This window comes from Mixophyes fleayi, chromosome 1 (assembly GCF_038048845.1).
Source record: "Mixophyes fleayi isolate aMixFle1 chromosome 1, aMixFle1.hap1, whole genome shotgun sequence".
NCBI lineage: Eukaryota > Metazoa > Chordata > Amphibia > Anura > Limnodynastidae > Mixophyes > Mixophyes fleayi.
This window is the reverse complement of record NC_134402.1, coordinates 98,398,693-98,421,775: the sequence shown is the minus strand read 5'-3', so window position 1 is coordinate 98,421,775 and position 23,083 is coordinate 98,398,693. Positions and strand designations below refer to the sequence as shown.

General features: G+C 45.6%; 1 protein-coding gene across 1 annotated transcript in view; it reads left to right on the top strand.

Annotated features, from left to right (window-relative positions):
• Window positions 1–20,526: 20,526 nt before the first annotated feature.
• Window positions 20,527–23,083, top strand: part of GUCY1A1 (guanylate cyclase 1 soluble subunit alpha 1) — a 37,425-nt gene continuing 34,868 nt past the window's right edge. Inside the window, exon 1 of the mRNA XM_075198297.1 lies at window positions 20,527–20,894. Within this exon, the coding sequence (XP_075054398.1) occupies window positions 20,634–20,894 (261 nt within the window). The 5' untranslated portion in view covers window positions 20,527–20,633. The remainder of the gene's footprint in view (window positions 20,895–23,083) is intronic.

The window sequence follows — 23,083 nt, the reverse complement described above, 5'->3', positions numbered from 1 at the left end:
TCAGGTGCGGATGAGTGGAGGCATGCAAAGAGTCAATAACAGTATGAAGACACTGAGAGCACAGAGGAACTTGTTCCAAACAGATATGCAGCGTTTACAGCTAATAGTCTATAACGGTATGTATACCGCTGCTGAGTAGAGAAACTTGCACAGAGTGGATATGCGGAATAATAACTGATAGTCAATCACAAGTGTGCATATCACTGCTGAGTAGAGAGCTTGTTCCAAACAGATATGCAGCGTAACAACAAATAGTCTATAGCGGGTATGGATACCGCTGCAGAGTAGAGAGGCTTCTCCTAAGCGGATATGCAAGGTAACAGTTGATAGTCAATAATAAGTAAGCATACCGCTGATGAGTAGAGAAGCTTGTCCACGAGAATATGCAGGCACAGCAGGAACGCTGAACGGTTGTAGCGGGTATGGGAACCACAGGTGAGCAGAGCAGGTAGTCAGAAGCCAGCTGAGGACACAAGCAGGATACAGGAGTCTGTAGCGGGACTGAGAACCGCTGATGAGCAGAGCAGGTAATCCAGAAGCCAGCTGAGGACACGAGTAGGATGCAGGAATCAGTAGCGGGTATGGAAACCACCGATGAGTAGCACAGGTAATCAGCAGGAAGCTGAAGACACTAGTAGTACACAGGAGATACCTTCAGAGACTCACAGGGAATGAGACTCAAGATCAGGCAACGAGGTAATGAGCACAGCTGCCTTAAATAAGGAGAGGTGCCTGATCCACCAATGAGATTAAAAGCAAAGGTCATAAGTTGTTGGATGCTGCGCATGCGCAGTGCATCAAGATGGCGGGCGGCCGCGGCTCAGGACAGGCGCCGGTAGGAAGGCTAGGGAACCACGCACCAGCGCAGAGGCACTCACGGTCCGGTGAGTGACAATTAAGCCTTCATCTGGTATGCATATTACTTTATTGAATTGGCTATGTTGATTTAATTTTACTACACCATGAGGCGCCCTATTCTTCATTTATTTTATATATATATATATATATATATATATATATATATATATATATATATAATGTATATATATTTATAATATATATATATATATGTGTGTGTGTGTAACTGTAGAAAGCAGAAATTAATAATTTGTTGTGTCTGTAACCCATACATGCCAACTTTCAAAACTTCTCACCCAGGAGATCCGGGGGCAGGGCCACAGTCGTGCATTAGTTGTGCCACGGAGTCAGGTCTATGCCTTCCCAGGCTGGTCTTGTAATGGACTGCCGGGGCAGGCGTGAAAGAAGAAGGAACTTCCTCCGCTTCCTCATTCCTGAAGGTTGTCGGAGCTACACATCCCTCTTCTTGCTACAGCTGCTGGAAATTATTAAGAGTGTGTGTGTGTGTGTGTGTGTGTGTGTGTGTGTGTGTGCGCATGTGTGTGTGTGCGCGTATTCCTATGCTTATGGGGACATTGACCTGTTTACACACCAACAGTGTGGGACTTTAGTCGTAGTGGGGACAAAAAATGAGGTCCCCACAAAGCTTCCCTTGGCTAATCAATGCCAGGGACCTTGCTGATATGCTCAGCATAAAAATCGAGAATGTCCCCGGAAGTCACTTTTGTCGTATCAACAGTGTGCATGTGTCTGATGTGGAGAGTGTGTGCGCACCGCTAGAGGTTATACGCAAGCAGGCATGTGCCACATGCAACGCTCCCGTGCATTTTACACTTGACGGGGATAAAGACACGATTGTACCATCTGCTGCTGAAAGTAAGATGGGGACAGTGGAGCATGACAGAGCCCACCAGAGACTCATATTATAGCCCTAAAAGCAATGGAGATGAGTAGGCCCCTGACATTTTAGAGGAGAGTGCTTCAGACACCAGCAATGATGTCCCATTGCCCGCCAGTGGAGTAAAGTGCAGGTACCCACTGATGAGTTCTATGCATGTCCATTCTGGACCTGCTGGCAGCGTCTTAAATACAGAGGGTCAGAGAGACGATGCAGTGTATCCAGAAACAGTGATGGCTCCAGGGCATATAACAAAAAGCAGTACTGCCTGTACTGTGAGAAGCCCCTCTCAAAAATAGCCTGGCACATGGAGCATGTTCACTGCAATGAGACTGAAGTAGCCTTGGCCATGAAATTCCCCAAGCACTCGAAAGAAAGGTGCATGCAATTGGCACATCTTCTCAAAAGGGGTAACTTTGCACATAACGGTGAGGCAATGAGGACAGGACATGGGGTTCTGGTCTCTTGCAAACTTCCAGACAAAGAGATGGATACAGAAGGCTTAATGCATTGCGCAGCCTGACAAGGCTTGTTTGCAAGGAAATACCTATGGTGACACATGAAGAGATGTAAACTAAACTGAAGGGGCAACAAGCCCACACCTGGCAATAACAGTCACTGTGCGCCTTTGCTCAACCTGTTCCACCTGACATCACTGGTGGCTTTTGGAGGCTTGAGCGACATGACAAAGGATCGAGTCTTACTCGCAGTCAAAAATGACCGATGCATCATGTAGATGGGGCAGCATCTCTTCAACCGGATCGGTTCAGATATTGACAGGCACGAGTACATCTATCAGAAGCTTAGAGAAATGGGCAGGCTACTGCTACAGACCAGAAGAGCTGCCCCCTTTGGAGAGGATGGAAGACTTTACCACCCGATCAAACTGTCTGTATGTAGCAGATGCTGTGAAGCTGGTAGCTTCAGAGCATCTGGGGTGCAAGTTAGTATTCTTTTTTGCACATAAGTTAAATACTGACTGTTTTTTCATGTAGCACACAAATATCAACTTTAAATTTCAGTGTACAAATAAGCTATCAAGTATTTGTGTGCTACATGAAAAAACAGTCAGTATTTAACTTATGTTCAAAACAAAATACTAATTTGCACCCCTTGCATTGTAACATGGTTTTGTCCAGGAGACTTAAATAAGAAGTTTCTTAAGTTATGATCCTTAATGAATCAGGCCCATGGTCGGGAATTTAACTCATGACCCCAACGCTGTGAGGCAGAAGTGCTAACCACTTCACCACCGTGCTGCTTCCTCATCAGAAGAGAGGCGATGTATGGACCTGGCAACACGGGACCAGTACCCAGCCATGGCTACCACAGGTAGGTGTAGCACACAGTTTTGCTAGGCAGAAGAACTTTGCCTTCTCTGTGTTTTCCGGAGCCATAATGGACCACTCTACTTCCTTTCAGGTTGCAAAGAAGTGTGGAGGAAATCCTGGGACAGAGAGGAGGTTCAGACTGTGCATAAACCTCATCAGGTGTTTCTCCAGACATGCCAGGTGCCCAGAAGCGAGACTGTGTTGCGTGCCTCATGGCTGAACCGTCCATACTCAAAGATCGGAACTGGTCGTTGGTGAAATTCTATATATAGAACCGTATAACAGCTTTAAAGAGGGATCAAACTTATTGAAATGATGCAAAGTGGTTGAACAGGACTTAGCCTCCATGGATAAGTGTCTGTGTAAGCGGACATGCGGATGTCCTCAGTTGGCCAGGATACACAAAACTTTCCTTACCATTATTATTATTTATTCATTTATGTATGCGGGAATGTGGATGTCCTCAGACAGTCAAAATACATGACACTTTCCCCATCTTGCAGTCCATGTCTGTACTTTATGCAAAGTGCAAATCTCATGTGGTAACTCTGGTGACAAACTGCTCCTACACATACCCCTATGATTGTTCTGTCGACAGGGCATTAGGAAAGCCCCCAGCCCCCCCCACACCCCCCCCCAGCCCCTCACACGCCCCCCCCCTGCCTCCCTGAAACAATCCATAGCATTATATTTTTTTAGCATAGCATATACACCTATAGTTAAGTAGAAGAGTAAACTATGTGCCGCCGCACATCACGCTGCTCCTCCTGCATCACCATGCACCTCATTATTGTCCCTCTCATTACACTGTACCCTCCTTTATCATTACACTGCATCACACTGTGGTCCCTGCAGTTAAAGAATAATGTCCATGGACCCCATATTTTGTCAAAGTATCTACCAGAATTTTATATTATGCTGGTCATATGCTCCATACGATGAATATTAAGCTCAGTGGTCGAAGTGGAAGTTTAGAAGTGGCGATATGAAAAATGTAATGGGAATGTAAACAAGTGGATGGAATTTTATTATTTTACAATGAAGGCAGCATGAGAAGTAGCGGTATGGCCTACTACCATATACACCCCACTTCCACCACTGCTTACCTTTCAGTTCACACAAATTGTACTTTATGATTAACACCTAAGTTTAGTTAAAGATAATTAACATGTCAAGAAACTGTAGTTCAGGGTTAGTAAGCCCAGTAATGAAAAAACAGCAGTCTCCTATCACTACCACGTCATAGACCGTCCGCTACTACAGTTACTGACTGCAGCCCTCTACCTACAGAAACATGAAAAAGTGCTGGAATGTAATAATCATGTTAATATGTCAGTCTTCTGCATGAATCCCATAGTGCAACATTTAAACAAGTCAGACCTCCTCATAATATAAATCCCACCAGATTCAGGATAGTTGGCAGACTGTGCTGCTCTCTCCTACCTGTTCTTCTCACTTTTATCACTTGTGGCTGCTGTGTCTTTAGATTAGTTGCTGCTTGTCTGGATCCTGGAATGTTGGAGACCCTATTTGGAAAAAAAATGGGTACATGAAATTTAGTGAACTCCAACCAGCCCCAGTGTTAAATCAATATAGCACCCACATTTTATAAGTAGGCCTCCCTCCAACCAGAACATTAAATTAATAGTGTTACCATTTAAAAAATAAACCTATTTCCCTCCCACAAACAGCCCCTCACACACACACATAATATAAATACACTGCCCCCCACACACACACAGTGGCCCCTCACACACACACATAATACACACAGACAATGGCCCCTCACACACACACATAATACAAACAGACAATGGCCCCTCACACACACATAATACACACAGACAATGGCCCCTCACACACACATAATACACACAGACAATGGCCCCTCACACACACATAATACAAACAGACAATGGCCCCTCACACACACACACACATAATACAAACAGACAATGGCCCCTCACACACACACATAATACAATCAGACAATGGCCCCTCACACACACATAATACACACAGACAATGGCCCCTCACAAACACATAATACACACAGACAATGGCCCCTCACACACACATAATACACACAGACAATGGCCCCTCACACACACATAATACACACAGACAATGGCCCCTCACACACACATAATACAAACAGACAATGGCCCCTCACACACACACATAATACAAACAGACAATGGCCCCTCACACACACACATAATACAATCAGACAATGGCCCCTCACACACACATAATACACACAGACAATGGCCCCTCACACACACATAATACACACAGACAATGGCCCCTCACACACACATAATACACACAGACAATGGCCCCTCACACACACATAATACACACAGACAATGGCCCCTCACACACACATAGTACAAACAGACAATGGCCCCTCACACAAACACATAATACAAACAGATAATGGCCCCTCACACACACACATAATACAAACAGTCAATGGCCCCTCACACACACATAATACACACAGACACACACACTATTAATATACTACCCTAGCCCTCCCCCAACTTACCTTTTTATATCTTGAGCTGGGCAGTCTGTGCAGTCTTCTGTGTATCCCCTTCACACATGGGACATTCCATGTGACACACATCAGGCCGCACAGAGGAGGGAGGGTGGAGACCAGCCTCCACAGCAGCCCCTCCCCAGTCTCACGGAACACGACCCCCCCTCCCCCGACTCAGGCCCCACCCCCCACACGAGTTGCAGGGGGCGGGGTGCCGCGAGTCGGGGGAGGGGCCAATTTTTTTCTCTTGTCCCCCCCAGCTGGGCCCCCCGAGAACCGCTAGGCCCTAGGCAGGTGCCTAGGTTGCCTAGCGGTAAATCCGGCCCTGGGCTGGTGTATATCATAGTTGCCTACTCTCCCGGAATGTCCGGGAGACTCACAAATTTTTGTGAGTTCTCCCGGACTCCCGAGAGAGCAGGCAAAAATCCCGGATCGAGCTGTCTTCATTGTAGAAGATGCGACATCATGGCCCCGCCCCCTGATGCGATTGGCCAAAATTACATAAGATTGCTGTATAGACTCTGTGTGTGTATGTATGTATGTATGTAAATGGATAAAATGCTGTAGGGGCTGGTGTGTGTGTATTTGTGTAAAAGGTTAAAATACTGTATAGACTGGTGTATGTGTGTCTGTGAATGTATGTAAATTGTTAAATGCTGTATAGACTGGTGTATGTAAATGGTTAAAATGCTGTATAGACTGTGTGTGTGTAGGGGCGGATTGGCCATAGACCTTACCGAGAGGTTTCCCAGTAGGCCGGTGGCCTAACGAGGCCGCCCGCCGGCTTAATGAGGTCGTCCGGAGGCCACCTCGTTTCTTGGGGGAGGGGGGTGCGATCGGCCATGGGGGTGCGCGTGGGCAGCTACAGGCAGCCAATCGCTAGGCTGCCTGTTGCTGTATGGGCTCCCACGGTGCTTCACTTCACTTCCTGTCTGGCTGATTTGATGAGAGACGCCGGCCAGAACAACTGAAGGTAAGTAGGGGGGGGTGGAGTCTGCCTATACTATACTAAGGAGGGGCTACCTATGCTATACTAAAGGGGGCTGCCTATATTGCACTAAGAGGGGCTGCCTATGCTATACTAAGGGGGGGCTGCATATACTATACCATAGGAGCGGGGGCTGCCTATACTATACCATAGGAGGGGTGCTGCCTATACTATAGGAAGAGGGGGCTGCCTATACTATAGGAAGGGGGGGGCGACTGCCTATATACTATAGGAAGGTGGGGTGGGACTGCCTATATACTATACCAGGGGTTGGCAACCTTTTTCTATCAGAGTGCCGGCTAAAATCTAGTGAAGCCCAGGTGTGCCAGTTGGGTGTGATATATATATATATATATATACATACATACATACATGGCTGCCTAGAGAAATTCATGGCCCCAGTACAGCAACTTCATGTGTCCCCCCTTATAGTCAAGCATGGTAAAAAAAAAATGCTGTGCCTCCGCATTTTTTTTGCCATGCAAGTGGTTGTACAATTGGGGCATGGCAGTGCATCATTGGGGGCATGTCTAGCAGGTGAAAAGCACCAGGCCACCCTCTTACAGAAAAATGCATTACTCACACATGCCCCCTTGCTCAGCAGCTTTGCTCACAAATGTCCCCTCTGCCCACATGCTTTAATCACACGTGCCTCCCTCTGCCCACATACTATAATCACACTTGCCCCCTCTCTGCCCAGCACTTTTAGTCACACATGCCCCTCTCCATCACCTTTAGTCACAAATGCCACCTCTCCAGCACACCTTCTTCTTACCTTATTCTCCACTGCACAGCATGGGAAGATATCCAGTGATCACTGCAGTCACATAACCTTTAAAATTATTTTCAAAGATAGGTCTCTATTGGGGACTCGGGCCACCAAGCAGGTGGTAGCCGCCCCCTCCCCTCTCGGCTACATATATATATATATATATGTCTCATTTTATGAGGCTAATATCATATTAACAGTAAGGGACCAGCAAAAAAACGTTATGCCGCACAGTAGTGCCCCAGTTCACTTCATACCTCATAATTGTGTCCCCAATTCATCTTATGCCTCATAGTTGCCCCCAGAAACTCATAGTATGACACAGTTACCCCCACAAATACATGGTATGCCACAGTTGCCCCCAGAAACGCATAGTATGCCACAGTTGCCCCCAGAAACACATAGTATGCCACAGTTGCCCCCACAAATACATAGCATGCCACAGTTGCCCCCACAAATACATAATATGCCACAGTTGCCCCCAGAAATACATAGTATGCCACAGTTGTCCCCAGAAATACAAAGTATGCCACAGTTGCCCCCAGAAATACATAGTATGCCACAGTTGCCCCCAGAAATATATAGTATGCCATAGTTGCCCCCAGAAATATATAATATGCCACAGTTGCCCCCACAAATACATAGCATGCCACAGTTGTCCCCAGAAATACAAAGTATGCCACAGTTGCCCCCAGAAATACATAGTATGCCACAGTTGCCCCCAGAAATATATAGTATGCCATAGTTGCCCCCAGAAATATATAATATGCCACAGTTGCCCCCACAAATACATAGCATGCCACAGTTGCCCCCACAAATACATAATATGCCACAGTTGCCCCCAGAAATACAAAGTATGCCACAGTTGCCCCCAGAAATACAAAGTATGCCATAGTTGCCCCCAGAAATATATAATATGCCACAGTTGCCACCAGAAATATATAATATGCCACAATTGCCCTCAGAAATACATAGCATGCCACAGTTGCCCCCAGAAATATATAATATGCCACAGTTGCCCCCACAAATACAAAGTATGCCAAGTATATGTGCCCCTCACTTTGCTGCTCTTACTTACCTTTGTAGACTCGTCTTTCTCCTGAAACCTGGGTTGGAGCTGCTTCAGTAAAGCAGCCAATGATGGCCGAAACGGAGCTTCTGCGCAGAAGCTCCGTTTCGGCCATCATCGGCTGCTTTACTGAAGCAGCTTCAGCGTCGGCGTGCCAGACAAAAGTGGTCAGCGTGCCACATCTGGCACGCGTGCCAGGGGTTGCCGACCCTTGTACTATACTATAGGAAGGTGGGGGGGACTGTCTATATACTATAGGAAGGTGGGGGGGCTGCCTATATACTAAATGAAGGGTTTGTCCCGCTTCACAGTGTACTGCTTGTGAAGGCAGAGCTGCGTGTAGTGCACAAAGTTTTGCCTGTGTATTTGTCTAAGTGCCCCGTTTCCCCTAGTGTCTAAAATGTATCTAAAATGATAACCCCCTGTCTTAAGTGCCCCGGCCCCCCCAGTGCCTTATTCCAGCTCTGGTGATACTTTAGTGGTTCTTACATTTATTACATTGCCTCCTTCTACCTTGCACTGGTCCCATTCTCAGATCACTTTGTTGAACATAGGGTCAGCCCCCATTGCACTGACAATATCATTAATCCTGCCTCCTTTGCACTTTGTATATGACCAGAAAACACTAGTAATAGCTTTCCCCTTTCCTTATGCCATATTCTGTCAACCCTCCCTACACTGTTAATTCAAACCACCCCCAATTACTAGGCACATTTAGGGCTCATGCACATTTGTTGCAAAAGAAGTGTCAGGGACACAACAGTTCGTGAGGTGCTCATATGCTGCTCTGGCAGACTGACCAACTACGATTGTGCCACCATGTTTCGTAATAGTTAAACTTATTAAACAAAGTCAGGTATGTGAAGGGAATTTAGGAAGGATGTGTTAGTAGGCAACTAAACAAGTTGGAGAACAGAGGCATAAACCAGTCGCAGATAATGTAAAGGATTCATGTAATTTTATGACACAGGACTGGCAGCATTTGCCCTGCATTGCTTTAGAGATGACCCACTGTGTGTCAAGTCATCACATCTAGGTTTTCCTAAATGTTACTACAATCAAATTCTAGTTGTTATAAATCCCACCCACTTTTGTGTTGGCCCCACCTACAGTTATTTTGGTCCCGCCCACATGAGGCCACTTCAATAAATGTTTCTAGGGCCATTTTAAGTTCCCAATCTGCCCCTGTGTGTATGTATGTATATTGTTAAAATGCTGTATAGACTTGTGTGTGTATGTATGTAGATAGTTAAAATGCTGTATAGATTGTGTGTGTGTATGTATGTATGTAAATTGATAAAATGCTGCAGGGGCTGGTGTGTGTGTAAATGGTTAAATACTGTATAGACTAGTGCGTGTGTATGTGTTTGTGTGAGAATGTATGTAAATGGTTAATATGCTGTATAGACTGGTGTATGTATGTAAATCGTTAAAATGCTGTAGGGACTGGTGTGTGTGTGTGTGTGTGTGTGTGTTTGTATGTAAATGGTTAAATGCTGTAGGGACTGTTGTGGGTGTGTGTTTGTATGTAAATGGTTAAAATGCTGTAGGGACTGGTGTGTGTGTGTGTTTGTATGTAAATGGTTAAATGCTGTAGGGACTGGTGCATGTGTGTGTATGTAAGGGATAACATGCTGTAGGGACCACTAGCAGATCCAGAGGTGGGGGGGATGTTCAGGGCTGTCTGCTTGCGAACATACTTTAAGTACATGTGCCTGGCAGCTGACAATCCTGCCCGACTGCTGCAATTCTGTTTAAACACAATTGGAGTAGCTGGGCAGGATTCTCTACCTGCCTCTCAGCCATCAGATGCCTGTACATAGTGTAAGGCCGCAGACAGCTCACCCTGCTAGATGTGAAAGGGGGACAAGTCAAATTGATGGTACCCTCCCCTAATAAAATGTATAGATCTGCCCCTGGTAGGAATCGGTGTGTGTCTGTATGTAAAGGGTTAATATACTGTGGAGACTGGTAGGTCTCCTCCCGGCTCCAGACACCACATCTGCTACACTGTCCTTTCCCTGTGGCCAGCCACCCGATCTGCCACACTATCCTTCCCTGCATCCGGGCACCCCATCTGCCACACTTTATTTCCCAGCTTGCAGGCACCCCATCTGCCACACATTCCTTCTCTGCGTGTGGGCACCCCTTCTTCCACACTTTCCTTCCCTGCGTCCGGGCACCCATCTACCACACTTTCCTTCCCTGCGTCCGGGCACCCCATCTACCACACTTTCCTTCCCTGCGTCCGGGCACCCCATCTGTCACACTTTCCTTCCCTGCGTCCGGGCACCCCATCTGTCACACTTTCCTTCCCTGCGTCTGGGCACCTCATCTGCAAGACTTCAGCTCCCTGCTACTGCACTGGTCACCGCTGCCAAACACCCAATTTCTAAAATAAATTATTGTTTTTATTAATTGAATTAAAAATTAGCTTTTTAGGTGCAAAATATTTAATCTAGATAACATATAACTGATATAAAATGTGTTTTTTTTAACATATGTAATTGAATAAGGTTTATTTTACTTGTTTTGGTAGTTAATTATACGGACACTACTGTAGTTTGCCAGCATGTGCCGCTACTTATACTTGAGCTGCTGTAATACCTGCGGGGGAACAGGACAGACGCACACATATGTCTTACCTTCCAAACGATGACCGCATACCGTTCACTTCGGTTTTACCCCATCCGCTCTCCGTCTCCGCACCCTGCAGAGGAATACACTGCTCTTTCCTTTTCTGGCAGACCAGCAACTGAACTTCCGTCAGATCACTCTACTTCCCCCTAAAGAAGAAACAGAGGTTAAGACCCGTGCTTATCAGGAAGGACTGTCCGAGGCTACAGCAAAAAGAAGAGACCTTTACTCAACCCCATCTGCCGCCAACTCGTTTTGTTCTTGCCAAGGGTGCGGCACTACAAGTATTTGGGACCAGGAAGAGTCCCGCCCCAAATACTCTACTCACCACTCAGTGAGGGCCTAACCAGAAGTAGGAATCGAGAGTTATACTCACCCGGGCACTCCAACTTCCGGTCCCTGCTCTCCTGCTCTTCTCCGTGTGGACGACAGAAAACAACACAGCCTCCCTCTACTCTACAGATGAGGCTAGAATGTACCACCCACACAACTTGTACTAGCTTACAACAGGCGCCCTGACCCTACAACAACTAATGGTTGGGTAACACAACTTTGCTAAGTACTGGGTGTAGTGTACTCCCTAAAGCTCCTCCCTCTACCTACGGGGAACACCAGCCGGTGTTCACCTTCTACTCCGGTGGGCTGACCATAACCCTCACCGAGGTCGTACCGAGAAGACTGTCTTCTCACTACGGGGTCACTCACAGAATCCCAAGGACCAGTTGCCACCTGCCTGACTGGGGCCCACTGCGCCACCGACGTATTGGCTTCCGTTCGGAACCGTCAGTGGCCACTGCCGGTATTCGAGACGGTCGCGTTCACCTGAGTGGCAACACAAAACCAATCTCTCTTGTGCCACACTACACCTCTGGCCTTGTGCCCTCTCTATTGGGCCTGGTGCCCCCTCTCTAACTATGGGCTTTAAGCCCAGCTATCTATGGGGCCTTGTGCCCCTTATATTGGACCTAACGCCCCTCTCTAACTATTGGGCTTGAAGTCCAACTAACTAGTGCCATGTGCCCTGATAATGCCCTACCTATACCAAACTGTGCCAGGGCCTTGTGCCCACTATCTGTGCCAGCGGTCCTAGTGCCGAGGTGCCCAAGGGCCTTGTGACCGACCTAACTACAGGATTCTCAACTTGCCTCCGGCGTCTTCGCCTCCGGGTCTTCCAGACCCTCTAGCCGGCGGCGCCACTTCTCCTGTTCGGCGTGCGGCTTTCTGCAGTCTTCTGGCTGGGGGCGCTCTCGGCCCCTACAAGGGCTCCCCGCCGGCGACTCCATCGCTGTCTTCTTGTGGCAGGGTAGCTCCTTGCTCTTATAAGGGCACCCTGCCACTTCCATCGGCGTCTTCTTACTTGATCGCGCCGGATGTCCCACGACGTCCTCTACTTTCTGCTCTGCCAACAAACTTCTGCTAAAATGGTAGAGCCTGCCGGCTTAAATAGCTATTTAAGCTGCCGGTGCGCTGACGTCACTCGCACCGTGAGCGCTGATTGGCTCGCCGCGTCACCAATAATTCAAACGGCCGGAGGTGAGCCAGGTGTGGCTCACCTATCCGGCCACCAATTGGCTAGCTGGGGAAGGTGAGCCCTGATTGGCTCACTTGCCCTCTGCTGCCGGGACCTGCGGAAAAGAAAGAGATGCAGTACTCACCAGCGCTAGAATGCAGGAACGGTGAGTTGTCTTCCATCTCTGCTATCTTCGGCCTCTTCACGGGCACGGAAGCAAGGCACATCTCCACACTGCTGTTTTTAAATTGTCCACTGCCTTGCTGAAGTGATGACTTACTGACTTGAGGCTTCTGCAGAAGATTTGGAAGAACTGTTCAAGCTGAAGGAGCGCAGCACTGAGGAGCTTCAGTGTTTCAAAAGAAAAAGTAAACTTTATTCCGCCTTCTAGTGGCTCATCTCTGGTGGCTGGCCATGCTCCTTCCACGGTGCGCTGTCGCTTTTTTATGGACCACTATGATTGCATTCCCTTGGTGGGCTCTTCATGTCCCAGTCCAACACTGACTGCAGCTCACTGCTCCTTGCAGCACTTCCCTTTCCAGAGGATCTCTATCTCTTACATGCAGTCATGCTGCTCTGCACTGCTATTCACCTATCCTGAGGTCTCTCTAGTCCAGAGGACATTCCTTTCCTGAAGATCTGGTGCTCCACCTAATACATTCAGCGATTACCCCCTCCAAAGACCCAGGACCTCCCTCCTCCTCTCAGGTCCTGGTGCTGACTGTCTCCCCCAACTGCCAACTGTCACACTCACTCTCCACACAGGGTTGTAAGCAACCCTCCTGGTGTGTCTCCTCTGGGTCGCAGTGTCGATCTACACACTCAGCCACTGGGAGATGCCAAAGGGAGATAACAAAATAATATCATATGAGGAAATATACTAATTCATGTAATCCACAAATGTAAATAGAGCCACACATAGCAAACAAGTGTAAATATATATATATAAATATGCATAGAAATTAAATAAAAATAGAAATGAAAATAATAATTCAATGAATTAAATATAAAAATAAAAGCAAAGATAAAAATAATAAAAAATAATGTAATGGATGTCAGAGTTCCTCAGGGACCCTTTCCAGGTGCCGTAATGGGGCTCTGAGAACCTTAGCCATCTATTCCAGTCACTGGAAACGGGCTCTGAGCCACTCAGCCATTCATTCCGGGTGCTGGAATGGGTCTGCATGTCCCATAGTTATCCATTATGGGTGCCAGAATGGGTCTGTGAGTACCATAGCTATCCATTCTGGCTGCCGGAATGGGGCTCAGAGTACATTACCCATTCATTCCGAGAGCTGGAATGGATCTGCAAGTACCAGAGCTATCCATTCCTGATGCTGGAATCGGTCTGCAAGTACCACAGCTATCCATTCTGGGTGCTGGAATGGGTCTGTGAGTACCATAGCTATCCATTCTGGGTACTGGAATGGGTCTGTGAGTACCATAGCTATCCATTCTGGGTGCTGGAATGGGTCTGTGAGTACCATAGCTATCCATTCTGGGTGCTGGAATGGCTCTGCGAGTACCTTATCTATCCAATCCGGGTGCCAGAATGGATCTGCGAGTACCATATCTATGCCTTCCGGGTACCACAGCTATCCATTCCCGAGTTCCGAAATGGGTCTGTGAGTACCATAACCATGCATTCCAGGTGCGGGAATGCGTCTGTGAGTACCACAGCTATCCATTCCTGGGCGCCGGAACGCATCTGCAACTACCATCAATAGCTTTAAATGTAATTGACTTAATATTAATGTAATAATATGATTCTTTATTTTCAGAGTTTGTTTTCTGCTATGAAGATTAAAAAGAAAAAATGCTTGCTTCTGTTGTCTACATGACAACAGACAAACCACTATCTCAGTATGAAGCATTACAAATACTGGAAAATCCAGTGGATGACAAAGTGTCAACTCTTCCAGCGGTAAATCCCAAGCATGGAGAAGTTTACTTGTTCTCCTATGCTAGTAAAGACTGGCGAGCTGAACAGTACCGGTGGTTGCACTTGTGAATCCATTCCCTACCAAAAACGGATCCCCAAAATATTAAAACGTATCATCAGAGGATGATTGATAAGAAACTTTTTTCTATCGTTATGGATGTAAGTAAGAATACTACCATTAAACTGGTTGTTGGGAATTATTTAGGAGAAAATCTCAAAATTGATAAGGAAGAAGCACATGGCAATATGAGAAGATACCTAGATCAGAGCCATATTAGGACACTGCCCTCTATAATGGAAAACATTTCTATTGAAAGGACACCAAGTGAAATCTATAAAAAAAAACTATTGTTGAAACACAAACTACTAATTTACACATGAAGGTGCAATTGCCTAAAAATACTAAACAAATTTCTAGCAAACTTAAATATGAAAGAATTATTCTATTCCCCTCATTATTATCCCTTCCTCTCATTTTAATGTTCGGTTTTCTTTTATACAACGTAAGCTGAAAACCTCAATAAAAACTATTATTGAAAAAAAAAAAGGAGTCTACAGGACATCTGAAACAAAGTAGACCGAAAGCAGGCTAATGTAACCTTTATTTTTTGTTTTGTAGTTAATTGCACAAAGTACACTAATTACTTTTATGTACACCAATTCCGTTGACAATATAACTTGTCTGCTGTATAATAATTGCGCTATGGGCTTGATTTAAAGTTGCAGGGAAACGCATTTGCACAGTCTAAACATGACGTGAGATAAAACATTGCTCTACTGAGCATGTACAAATATTCAACCTGTATTTAAAGTTGCCTGTAGTTTGCACTAGCTGACCTTTGAACTCATGTGCAACTTCAGTACAATAAGGTTAGTCACACAGCTTAGAGATCTATTTTGTTTGGCATGCATCTTGAAGACGGAAAATTTGCACCTACACTAAGGAGGTGCATATTTATGTGACACATTTTTGCAACAGACACATCTATCTATACACTAGATATAAGCTCTTGCACCTCTCAAGATGTGTGCAACTCAAAATCAGATGAAAAAACTTATGGGTGCAGAAACATTTTTTGCATATATGTTTTGAGCTAATTTTCAATTATAAGTGGTTGATTTAAGGGTTTATTAGGGGTCTATTTATCAAGACCCTATGATATTGAAGATTTCCTATTGCAATGATAGAAAATCTTCGATAATAAAACTGATCTATAATATAGGAGCCCAGTTCCAAATTCCTATGGTTTGTTCTGATCCCTATTTTGCAAGCATGCACCATTTTCAGCTAACCCTAAAGCATCCTCTAAATCTGGCCCTTTGTTTTTTATTAAACAAGTGGATTGTTATGTGTTAAAAAATAATAGAGCAACTGTTACACAAAACTGTTACACAAAAAAAAATTGCACTGAGTATTTTTGTATAATATTCCTTTTGTTTGATGCTATAGCATACAAACCATGGATATTATTGTTGCAATAAAGCCATTTTATACATTTTGTGTAGTTAATGTGAACAAATGTACTATTTGGTGTTTATATTTTCGCAATTTAAATAAAATACCAATGCTGCTTGAAGGATAAAACGTTCTACCAGGCACTGATACTCACTATGATTTGGACAGTGGTACCGCTGGGGAATAATCCTGCTTGACTGGAATTTTACTTTCTGAAGTAAGGTTCATCATCAGGCCCTTTAGAGACGCTGGTACAGTGTCGGACTGGCCTGCCAGGCAGCCGGACTATCCACCAGTAGGCCCGGCAGGCTTGAAGCTCTGCCCCCTCCGCTGTTAGGGCGGAGCTAACGGGAACACCTGAGTTCAGATGTCGGCAGCGGGGCCACTTCCGTAACAAACACACTACCGCACGGCTCTCTGTACCTGCGCGGTAGTGTGTTTTTCACTTCAGCAATGGAGCAGGAGTTCCTGCTGTCTTCCTGGTATTACAAGCCGCGGACGCCCAGAGGAGCAGGATGCCGGAACTTTTCACAGTTACTCACATGTAAGTGAGTGCACTCCCAAGCTAGCCAGCCTGTTATTTTTTTAAAAAAACAGAAAAGAGCATGGCAGAGTGTGCAGGGGGGGCCAGGTCAGCATGGTAGACTGAGCAGGGGGGGCCAGGTCAGCATGGTAGACTGTGCAGGGGGGGCCAGGTCAGCATGGTAGACTGTGCAGGGGGGGCCAGGTCAGCATGGTAGACTGTGCAGGGGGGGCCAGGTCAGCATGGTAGACTGTGCAGGGGGGCCAGGTCAGCATGGTAGACTGTGCAGGGGGGCCAGGTCAGCATGGTAGACTGTGCAGGGGGGGCCAGGTCAGCATGGCACATTGTGAAGGGGGGCCAGGTCAGCATGGCACAGTGTGAAGGGGGGCCAAGTCAGCATGGCACAGTGTGAAGGGGGGCCAGGTCAGCATGGCACAGTGTGAAGGGGGGCCAGGTCAGCATGGCACAGTGCGAAGAGGGGTCAAAGCAACATGGCACAGGGTGATGAAAGGGGGCCATGAGAAGGGGGGAGCAAAAGCAGCATGGTGGGTGCAGTGTGATCATAAGGAGGCACAGCATGGTGATTAAAGGGCACATTAGTGTGTGTGATGGTACAGCGGGCTTGTGACAATGTAATGTGTGTGTGGTAGATGGTAGCTAAGTATTAATTGTTTGTCCTATTGATTTAACGCCGGGCTGGTTGGAATTTTCTAAATGTACCCATTATTTTTTCCAAACATTCCAGGATCCAGACAAGCCGCAACTAAAGAAACCAGCAGCCACAGGTGGTAAAAGTGACAAGAACAGGTAGGACAGTCTGTCAAATGTTCTGAGTCTAGTGCAGGCTTGGCTAACCTGTGGCACTCCAGGTGTTGTGAAGCTACAAGTCCCAGCATACCCTTCCAGCAATAAGCTGCTATATATTGGCAAAGCATGCTGGGGCTTGTAGTTTCACAACACCTGGAGTGCCACAGGTTAGCCAAGCCTGGTCTAGTGGGGCAATCCCGATTTTTGGTGACTGTCTAATCTAAGGGACAGGTCAAGACTGTGTACTCTTTATACACACACTGCATTCTTTATATACTACACTATGGTCCTAGCTGTCCTTCGTGGGCTGACCACTCCCCCTCTAGTGTCTGGTCCCGATTCTATGAAGGCTGGCCACACCCCCTCTGGTGGGCCCCTAGCGTTCCAGTCCGCCGGCGGGCCCTTCATGCCCCAGTCCGACTGCACTGGTATATGGAATAATGGAAAATATACAACATCTCCCAGTGTTCAGGTGGACAGAGGACATAAGGGAAGCAGTTTCTCTACACAGTATTGTACACACATTGAATATACAGTAAATGGCCATTTAAGGAGCAGAAACAATACCTACTTCACAATGAAGTGGTAGGGTCCACGGCAAGCTTAACCCTTATTTTGTCTGGTACCCACCTTTCACACCAATTCCGGCACCTGAAATGGATAGCTATGGCATTCCATTCCGGGACCTCAGAGCCCCATTCTGCCACCCGAAATGGATGGCTAAGGTACTTACAGAACCATTCTGGCACTTGGAGTGCATGGGTAATGTATTTGCAGACCCATTCCGGCACCCGGAATGGATAGCTATGGTACTCGCAGATCCATTCCAGTACACAGAACGGATGGCTAAGGTATTCGCAGACCCATTCCTGCACCCGGAATAGATGGGTAATGTGTCTGTACACATATTCTGGCACTCGGAATGAATGGGTAAGGTACTCGCAGACCCATTCTGGCACCCGGAATGGATGGGCAATGTACAAGCAGACCCATTCTAGCACCCAGAATGGATGCCTAAGCTACTCGCAGACCCATTCCGGAACATGGAATGGATAGCTATGATACTCACAGACCAATTTTGGCACACAGAATGGATGGGTAATGTATTTGTAAACCCATTCCGGCACCCTTAATAGATGGGCAATGTATTTGCAGACCCATTCTGGGACACGGAATGTATGGCTAGGGTACTCGCAGTCCTATTTCGGCACCCAGAATGGATAGCTATGGTACTCGTAGACCCATTCGGCACATGGAATGGATGGGTAACATATTTGCAGACTCATTCCGGCACCAAGAATGGATGGGTAATGTATTTGCAGACCCATTCCGGCACCAAGAATGGATGGGTAATGTATTTGCAGACCCATTCCGGCACCCAGAATGGATAGCTATGGTACTCGCAGATCCATTCCAGTACACAGAACGGATGGCTAAGGTATTCGCAGACCCATTCCGGCACATGGGATAGATTACTATGGTACTCACAGACTCATTCCTGCACCCGTAATGGATGGGTAATGTACTAGCAGACCCATTCTAGCACCCAGAATGGATGGCTAAGGTACTTGCAGACCCATTCCGGCACACGAAATGGATAGCTAAGCTACTCGCAGACCCATTCCGGAACATGAAATGGATAGCTATGGTACTCACAGACCAATTTCGGCACACAGAATGGATGGGTAATGTATTTGTAGACCCATTCTGGCACCCGGAATGTATAGCTAGGGTACTCGCAGTCCTATTTCGGCACCCAGAATGGATAGCTATGGTACTCGTAGACCCATTCGACACACGGAATGGATGGGTAACGTATTTGCAGACTCATTCCGGCACACAGAATGGATGGGTAATGTATTTGCAGATCCATTCCGGCGCCCAGAATGGATGGGTAATGTACTTACAGACCCATTCCGGCACTTGGAGTGGATGGGTAATGTATTTGCAGACCTATTCCGGCACCCAAAATGGATATCTATGGTACTCGTAGACCCATTCGGTACACGAAATGGATGGGTAACTTATTTGCAGACTCATTCCAGCACACGGAATGGATGGGTAATGTATTTGCAGACCCATTCCGGCACCCGGAAACGATGGGTAATGTATTTGCAGACCCATTCCGGCACCCGGAATGTATGGCTATGGTACTCGCAGTCCTATTTCGGCACCCAGAATGGATAGCTATGGTACTCGTAGACCCATTCGGCACACGAAATGGATGGGTAACTTATTTGCAGACTCATTCCAGCACACGGAATGGATGGGTAATGTATTTGCAGACCCATTCTGGCCCCCGGAATTGATGGGTAATGTATTTGCAGACCCATTACGGCACCCGAAATTGATGGGTAATGTATTTGCAGACACATTCCGGCACCCAGAATTGATGGATAATGTATTTGCAGACCCATTCCGGCACCCAAAATGGATGGATAATGTAATTGCAGAACCATTTCGGCACCCAGAATGGATGGATAATGTATTTGCAGACCCATTCAGACACCTGGAATAGATATTTATGGTACTTGCAGACCCATTCCAGCACCCGGAATTAATAACTATGGTACTGCAATACCCATCCCGGCACTCCGATGGATGGGTAAGGTACTCGCAGACCCATTCTGGCACCCTAAATGGGTGGCTAAGGTACTCGCAGACCCGTTCCAGGAGCCGGAATGGATAGCTAAGGTGCTCAGAGCCCCATTCCGGCACCCGTAATGGATAGCTATGGTACTAGTAGACCCATTCCGGCAAACGGAAGGGATAGCTATGCTTCTAAGTGCTCCATTCTGACATACATTCAGGCAGGCAGAATGGATTAAGACACCAAGCAGCAGTGAACACTGCAGGGAGCCAAATCATTCCGGCATTCCAGCAATTCCGGTTTTCACCCATACCCATTAAAACCTTATATATCTTGCACTCTGTAGAATGCCAAGTAAAGTATTTCATTGTGGTTTCTAACTACTAACTACTTCCTTTATCCAGCCTGCAACTTCCACCCTAAAGCTGTTTATCAGTGGCTGAGGAAAATAGAATTTTATCTGACACCAGTTCCCAATACGTTAAGTCAAACATGTGTGAAAGTGCAAGAGGGTGGTCTGTTCTTCATGCAGCGTGCACGGGTGCCTCCCCCATTTCTCAGCTCTTCTCCGCCCCTTAGACTCCACCAGGCATTCATGTGAAGCTTTCCCAGAGCTTGTGATGGGGTCCTGGTCCCGTTAGGCTGTGAATGAATTGTTGCACAGCTGATGATCAGAGCAGAGCGTCACATGAGCTGACGGTGAAGACAAGATGTTCTGTACCAAGCTTAAAGACTTAAAGATATCAGGAGAATGCCCTTTCTCTATGCTGACACAGAGCCAGGGATCAGAGGAAGGTGACGATGAAGTGGCTGGTAGTGCTGCAACAGGGCTCCCTATCTGCACTGAAGTGTCTGAGACCAGTGTCCGACATAGGAGACTAGAGGAGGACCCTCCCCAAAGGAAAAGCAGTCGTACCAGGGTTTATCTGCATACTTTAGCTGAGAGCATCTGCAAGTTAATCTTCCCCGAGGTAAACCTCACTGGCTCTATACACATCGCAAAATATTATTGCAAATACAAAATGCACTTTTCACAGGCACTCCGATGCCATTTACCTCACTGCAACGTTTTACTGCCAGACACATCAACAAGTAATCATTTGGTTTATGTGGAGCAAATAAAATTAACTCATTTAAGCTCCCTGCTAAGGAATTGGTAATATACACTAACATGATAGTGAGTGGGTAACGAATTGCATGTTTACAATTAATGCCAATAACAGGGTTCCAATGATTACGTAGTACAATAGTTCTGCATATTCTCTGTGTTAATGCTTCATAATGATATTGCTACAGTGTAAGCAGTTAGCAATGTTTATAATATTAATGTAGGGACAGAAAATACATCGTTCACATAAATCAAAGGACCAACATATGACTAACACTCAAATTAGACAGAACCTGCTGATTACAGAACTTTATTACTATTATTATTATTAGGGCATGTGTACATTTACTTTAAAGCAAAATGTCCATTAACAAACCTCTGCATCATTGTCTTTCCCAGCTGTTGCAGTATAAATAGACAAACTAGTCCAGCTCTATAATATATATTAAGCCTGCTGTCTAGATATGAGAAGATATGTTAGTATGTAATGACTAGTGAATACACACAGCAGTCTTTGGTCCACATTGACATGTATTGATTTTAATATGATTGTGTCACACCTCCCTATGTAGGTGATATTTGGTAACTACTGTGCCTTGTTCTGCAGTGGTGGTGTTTTGTTTATTCGTATGTGTGTGTTTGTACATTGTATGCAAGGAGTAAATATGCCATGACATGTTTCTTTGTGGCCTCTGTTATAGTACAGACTGACAACTGACACAATAAGCCACATACTTTTATTGGCCTATTTGATATTTTACATCATTTTGCAGTCCTGCAGTATGTCTTAATTATCATTTTTATGGTATGATAAATGGCACAACAGCCAAGCTATGTGTGTATTTATGTGACCAATTATTTTGTTTTCAACAGATATATTGAGGTATTTGTGGTTTGTTTATTTATAAGTGTTATCTAATATAATGCATTGCAAAATCTTTCTAAGATCTATATATAAAAATAAAATAGTTAACATATGTTTTCACTAGTAGTGCTTAGTAACTTGTGGTTTCATCAGCTATCATTCTTTCTTGACATAAATTATCATGTTAAATGTAATTCTTAATAAACAGTATAGCGTGTACATTGACATCACATGAGGGGACCAGACACAACATTTATCCCACTAGTTTCATTATTTTGTTGTCGTCTTGTTTCTTATATCATTGTTCTTTCTTATTATTTTGTTTTCTTAATTATCCATGGATTACTAGGGGATTCTCTACTGGCAGTGATTTGTTATCTTGCATAAATACATATTATACACCCAGATAAGCAGAGGTAATCTTAAGTGACGGTCAGACAGGGCTGCCAGCTGATTACAAAAACATCTTCATAGCATCATTGACAAATAGGGTTTTATAGGCAATTGAATATGAAATGACCTGGTGCGATTTATATAGAAATTCACACCTGTATATAGTAAACTCTTTTCCTGCCCCTGACAGCTGCAGCATGTTATCCACCTATATGTTATTAACTACTTTATTGTGTGTGTGTGTGTGTGTGTGTGTGTGTGTGTGTGTGTGTGTAGGAAAACAAATATGGAATGGTCCTCTGGTGCTATCAGCGTAATTACAATCATGTAATCACTGATTGTGTGCCCTGGTTGGAGGTAGTGAGGCATAATTCAGAGATTTTTCCAAATGTTAACCACACATGAGGCCTCTCGCACATATGGAGCGTGTTTATTTGATTGAAAGAGCGCTACACTGTACATGATGGTCATGGAGAAAGTGTTCTATATCATACAGTATTGAGTGGCCTTAGTGCTCAGTGCACATCAGGTAAAAAGCACCAGATTGCACTATTTTCTGAAATAAAAAAGGCTCCATCTGTAGCTCTTCCCTCCCAACCTATTATAAATACTGATGAGTTAACCATGAATCCCAAATGTCCTTATTACAGGATCTTGGCTTATTTCATTGTATTTTATATAACACTTTGATACCCCAATGGTGATATAGATAGATGTATACATGCACAGTAAGTGCAAACACAGGTCACTTTCTTACAGAAATATTATTATTATCATTTACTTATATTGCGGCA